The sequence below is a fragment of the Coffea arabica genome, chromosome 10c (assembly GCF_036785885.1).
Source record: "Coffea arabica cultivar ET-39 chromosome 10c, Coffea Arabica ET-39 HiFi, whole genome shotgun sequence".
Lineage (NCBI taxonomy): Eukaryota > Viridiplantae > Streptophyta > Magnoliopsida > Gentianales > Rubiaceae > Coffea > Coffea arabica.
In genome coordinates this window covers 27,208,678-27,214,777 of record NC_092329.1, presented here as the reverse complement: position 1 = coordinate 27,214,777, position 6,100 = coordinate 27,208,678, and the positions used below count along the sequence as shown (strand labels likewise).

General features: G+C 35.3%; 1 protein-coding gene across 1 annotated transcript; it reads right to left on the bottom strand.

The window, feature by feature from the left end:
* Window positions 1–929: 929 nt before the first annotated feature.
* On the bottom strand, window positions 930–2,979 carry LOC113714032 (uncharacterized). The gene is made up of 3 exons (XM_027237831.1): window positions 2,902–2,979; window positions 2,602–2,780; window positions 930–2,451 (listed from the first exon to the last, which is right to left on the bottom strand). The coding sequence occupies exons 1-3, from the start codon at window positions 2,977–2,979 to the stop codon at window positions 930–932; spliced, it is 1,779 nt and encodes a 592-aa protein (XP_027093632.1).
* Window positions 2,980–6,100: the final 3,121 nt, after the last annotated feature.

Sequence of the window (6,100 nt, the reverse complement as noted above, 5' to 3'; positions counted from 1 at the left end):
AACCAAAATGGTAAGCAATGGTAGAAAACATAAACAAAATAATAGAGAAAATGTGAGGAAGTAAGAATTAGCTATTAGCTACTGCTGAAAGCACTTCTTGATAGACAACATTTCGTGTAAAATTGGTGCTTTCTCTTTGTCCGTGTGGTGACTGTATTAGAACTTTAATGTTAGTAGCTATTCGTGCTCTTGACAAAGCAACATAAAGTTGTCCATGGGAAAAAACTAGTTCTATGAGGTAAAGTCCAACATAATCAAGTGTTTGTCCTTGAGTTTTATTAATGGTCATTGCGAAACACAAGCGTAGTGGAAATTGAGTTCTCTTGAACTGTACTGAAGACAATTCATCATCAGAAGCTTGTAATGAAAACAATTTTTCCTGCAAAAGAGTCAAATGCTATCTGTGCTTGAATTATGTTATTCGAAAATTCCTTACAGATTAGGCGTGTACCATTTGATAGGCCCTCACTTGGATTGATGTTCCTGAGAAGCATCACTGGACAGTTCTTTTTGAGTATTAGCTCATGCAAAGGAAGGCCCTTAGGTGTAAGAGAATGCAATATATCTTGATCTTGCAATTGTACTGAAGAGTCTAATGGTTCATCATTGCTGAAGTAGGTTCTCTCTGCTCTTGGAAATTTCATTATCAATTTATGATTAATCTGATGAACAAAGTCATTTCTTGTCATCAATATTGCTCGATTGATGATAGATGATGATGTTGAAGTAATGTACTCCATATTTGGGAACACAGTATCAATCAGAGCATTTATGGAAGTTTCATCATCTTGAAAAGGAATGTTGATTGATTCTGGTATTTGAACTTCATCTTGATCAATAGTTTGTTGTATTCCATCTTCAATTCTCATCAAGAATGTTGAGAAATCTGGATCATGTCTTGCTCTCATATTGACTGTTAATCTAATCTTTTAGAATTTGTTCCATAATTGTGACATGACAAGACTGGTATCTATGATATCTTCTCTGGTACCATGTGTGATTACTGGTAAGGTCTGACGAAAGTCACCACCAAAGACAATGACTTTTCCACCAAATAAATGGCTGTTATTTGTTATGTCTTGTAACATCTTGTCAAGAGCTTCAATTGATTTTCTTTTAGCCATAGTAGCTTTATCCCATATAATGACCTTAGCATCTCTGATTAGCTGAGCCAAGACACTTTGCTTGCTGATGTTGCAGTACTTATGTTGGTCATCATTAATGGGAATTTTGAACCTTGAGTGTGCAGTTCGACCTCCAGGAAGAATGGATGCTGCTACACCTGATGTTGCAGTAGCAAGTGCTATGTAGCCTTGTGATCTTATAGTTGCAAGCAGAGCTTTATAGAGGTAAGTTTTTCCAGTCCCTCCTGGTCCGTCAATGAAAAATGCTTTTGATATGTTGTTGACACAATGTAGTACTTTATCAAAAGCAATTTTCTGCTCTTCATTTAGTTGATATACTGAGAGCAAATCTTCTTCAGGAGTGATGATATATTTTTCTGCTTGAAGTTCTTTTGTGTCCATGTGATTTTGCAGTAGTGTATTTGGTAATAGCTGAAAACCATAGTGTGTGATCTGTTTCCCCATTGCTCTCAAATGCATGTCTATAATCTGCAATACTGTGCCATTGACTACTTCTGCAGATAATGTTTTATTCTGTTGAATGTCTTCAGAAAGAAAATCCTTAAACTTTAGCCACAACTCTTTACAGTTTGGAGGATTGTAGTAGACTAAGATTGTAGTAAACAGATGACAAAGTGAAGATGACATTTGATATAGGACAACCTCTGCTAAACAAATCTCTGCACTATTATCAGTTTGTAATAGACCTAAGAATTCTGCTGCTTCTCTGAAGGATGTAGCAATTTTGCCATTAATCACTTTTAGATCATGAAATGATGTTGGCTTTTTAACATGCTTTAATAAGAGTCTTAAACAGTACCTTTCACCTTCAGAAGGATGAACTCCAGCAATTCTTCCAATTACATCTCTTTGCTGTCGCAATGACCAGTATCTTGACTTAGCATCCCATACGAAATATTGAGGAAAGTCTGTATATAGACAATTCAAATTTTTTGCAAAATGGTCATACTTATTCATCTGAAAGAATTCTGTGAGCATAACTTTTTTCAAATGTGCATTTTTTACAACATCATCAACAGATTGTTGATCTGGAAAAGTGAATAGTTGTTGATTTTCCAGATGTACTGGTAGAGTCATTATAGAGGGATGCATTTCATTAAGATCAAAACTATATATTCTCCACATAGCTTCTGGTGCTGAAATCCATCTGGCTAATTGAAAGTTCTTGATTTCATCAAGCATTTGATTTGCTTCTCCATTGCTGAGCTGATATAGTATCTTGTCACGACCCTTATAGATGTATTTATAAATATACTTAACTACTTGTATAGTAGAACATATCTCTACGTTCATGTGGCAGTCAAATCTGGACAAAAGATATGCATTGTAAGGAACTATGCACTGATTATCCAAATGATGTCCTCGAACCTTGACAATCCTTTTGTTATTAGTTCATCGATAGATTGGATAAGAGTTCTGACCATGTATTGTCGATTCAACAAATTGTTTTGGATACTTATCCTTGCAAATTTCAGTTTTCTGCATACAAGCATGGTTTGGATTTATTTGTCCACAGGGTCCGTGCATCATATGTTGTGCTACTAAAGAGTGCAGATGCTTGTGTATATGAATATCACGTAGCTCAGCAGAAACAATGCGATCGTATGCTTCAGGAGTCAATAACTTAGAGCAATGCTTTAGAATGATAAGAAAATGTGCATGAGGAATATGTGCAAGCTGCAACTTTGCAAAAAATATATTTCTTGAAAAGTTCATTCTTTAACATTTGCAACTTAGCTCGAAAAACTTAGGATACCAGATCAGGCCTATTCTCTGTCTTCTCTATTGGCAACAAAAGCTTCTTGATTTCTAGCCAATTTTTGTTGCAAGTCATTGTTAAAAAAATGTTTGGTTTGCCATACTGCTAAACCAAAGTCATTGCATCTAAATAACGACGCTTCATGTCCCATGGACCACCAATAAAGCTACGAGGCAATATGAATCTTTTACCAACATTTGAGCCGTTGATTTCTCCACTTGACAAGCTATCAAGAAGACCTTGATATGACTCTATCCTGAGGCGATTCTGGTACTGATCATTGTTGAAAAAATCAAGCCGTGATGTTTCAATCTTCACGTACATGTCAACCACATACTGTTGGAGTAGCCTTCCAATATGCAAGAGCATTGATTTGTCTTCAGGTCTAATCTGCAGCTTGTAGCAATAATATTCTCTGCAAGATACATATTTTTGCTTTTTGCTATGCTTTGCTGCAACTGTTTATAGAAAGGTGACTAATTAGGCTCAATATGTAATGACTATAGCTAATGTAAATTGATTTTGAATAGAAATTGTTAATATATGTGATTAATGATACCTTGGTTTTCAGCATGTATAACATCTTCTGCAGTCATGAACATATCTACTGGAATTGTTCTTTCTCCTGGATAGGTTCTACCTGAAGTAGTATTATTTTGTGCACTTGAAAGTTTTTCTATTCCTAGATGCCTTCCTGGTTCTCCATTAGGGAATATAAGTGGATATTGCATTGGATAATAGCAGCCATAATAGTGTTTCACAATCTGAGCATTCCCACTTTTTGAATACATTTGAATGTGTTTGCTATTGGTTTGATCAGAGGTCTGTGATTCTGTCCAAAGAGCATCAACCTGTGAGACTATTGGCTTGTTGTAAACGTGCTAATCAACTATTGGATTTGATTGCAACATTATTCTGTATTCATCTAGATCATGCAAATCTTGTAATCCATGAAAAAATGATGAGTACGGATTTACTTTCAATAGATCAGCCAACATTGCTATCAAATTTTCTCTGAACTTGCCTGATATAGAGAGACGATTTTCCACTTCATGCTCAGTATCATAGAAATACAACTGCAAATTCACTGGCTTTTGACCATCAATAGGAACTAATGGATTTGTAAAATGATACATCTGACCTTGCACTCGAAAGGTATAGATACCATTGTACTTTTTTCCTAATTCCTTATCACAGTACATTCCTATTGAAGTAAAAGCAAACATATTATTATAGCTCCGTACACAATTGCGAAAGTCTATAGCCTCATCATTGTCACTGAGATATAGTAACATCAATTCTCGAGGCATCACAGTTTCAAGGAGTCGAATTTTACCTAATGAACAACAAAAACTAGGAGGCTCTAAGTGAAACTTTTTTGCTCCACAGAGTTTACAAGAAGGAGCTTCTAGTAATATCATTGCTTCTGTAGCAATGTCTTGCAAAATATCTCTTTTCTGTCTTTGACGACGTTGTTGAGATCGCCGAGCAAGTTTTTGAGATCCAAGAGTGCCATTGTTTATTGCTCTACTGCTTGAAGCAATTTGATAACTATCATTGTTTATCCTTGTACTGGTTGAAGGAATGTCAACAGCAGAGCTGTGAATAACATTTGCTGTTTGAGAATTCTATGTACCTAGGAATGATTCTAACTTGCTAGAGGTGAAGACATTATCAGAATTTTGATCCAGACCAATTATACCAAGCTTTGAATTTGAAAGATCAGTTTTTGTTCCTTTTTTCTGATTACATTTTCTTGCTTCTTGTAGAATACCAGATGTTGATTCAATGTATTCAACAGGTATTGATTCTGACTCTGTAAAGTTCAAAATACTATCGGAATTCTGATCTAGATTAATCATAGTAGCTTTTGAACTTGAAGAATCACGCTTTCTTCTCTTTTGCTGATTACGTTTTCCTGATTGTTCTGGAACACCAGATGCTGATTCAATATACTCAGGACAAATTTGCACTGCCGTTAATGCTACAATACAAGTGCCTCTACTAGAATCCCCAACCGCTTCTAACCTAGCAATAGCACGACGCTCTCGTCGTCGTCTATTTCTTTCCTGGTATCGTTCTTGAAGAGTAGCATATTTTCTTTTTGGTGGTATTGTTTATTTGTTAAGCAATAATCATAAGTACACTTATGCAGGAAATTTACTCAGCTCCAGTCTAAGAAAATGTAAAATAAATCATACAAATAAGCATTCAAGTAGAAATAATCAAAACTGATCATAACCAAAGACATCAGTCAAAAGCTTTAATATATCAAACACAAGAACTCAGATAACAAAGTGAAACTAACCGATTAGCCATTGATAATGATCCCTGAACAATATGCACCAAAACCAGACTTCAACAGCTAGCTACAATTCGATACATAGATAAAAAACATAGAAACGAGAGATGAGTAGCTCATTTTATAGGAATCAAACTTCCAGACCACATAGGAATCAAACTTCTAGAGTACAATACGTATACACTTGAACTTATTTGCAGACTTCGAATGGTTCTCTGTTTATGCACTTTCATTTTGACATATACATATATAGAATCCGCACATGCAGCACAAAATGCATAACAATTTTGTAAGTTAAAGCTGCGAACTACTTATCCATAATCATCTAACCTCGAACTGAACTCATATACCATAATTACAATCTAATCCATAAAACATCATGAACTCATACACCACAGCTGCTACTATATAATGCATGAAAGAGACATTTAACATGAAAATAGCTTCATGCATGCAACAAAAAAGATGGAATCGTGACAAAAAGGAATAAAAAGGAACTCGCGGCTAGTTTGAAAGCTGTGACAAAAGAAATGAGCAAAAAGACTACAAAACAGAGCAATTTTGTACTTTATATATATATATATGAATTGCGGAAACTTCATGCATGCAACAAAAGAGATGGAATCATGACAAAAAAGAATAAGAAGGAACTCACCAGTAGTTTCAAAGCTCCGACAAAAGAACTAAGCAAGAAGATTGCAAAAGAGAACAATTTTGCACTTTATATGAACTAAGGAATGTCTAAAGCACATTTGTACCTTGAAGACTCGTTAGTGGACGTTTGCACCGTTTTTAACAGAGACATGCAAGACATGCAACTTCAGAAGCTCCCAATTGCTTCCACGTAAGCTAACAACACCACCGTATATCTTAAGCAAGTCAATCTGTCAAACA

Coding starts and splice junctions, on each gene's coding strand:
- LOC113714032 (XM_027237831.1), bottom strand. CDS start 2,979: ATGACTTGCAACAAAAATTGGCTAGAAATCAAGAAGCTTTTGTTGCCA. Junction 2,781..2,901: donor CAGAGAATAGGCCTGATCTG/GTATCCTAAGTT, acceptor ATCATTCTAAAG/CATTGCTCTAAGTTATTGAC. Junction 2,452..2,601: donor ACTGAAATTTGCAAGGATAA/GTATCCAAAACA, acceptor TCTTTTGTCCAG/ATTTGACTGCCACATGAACG.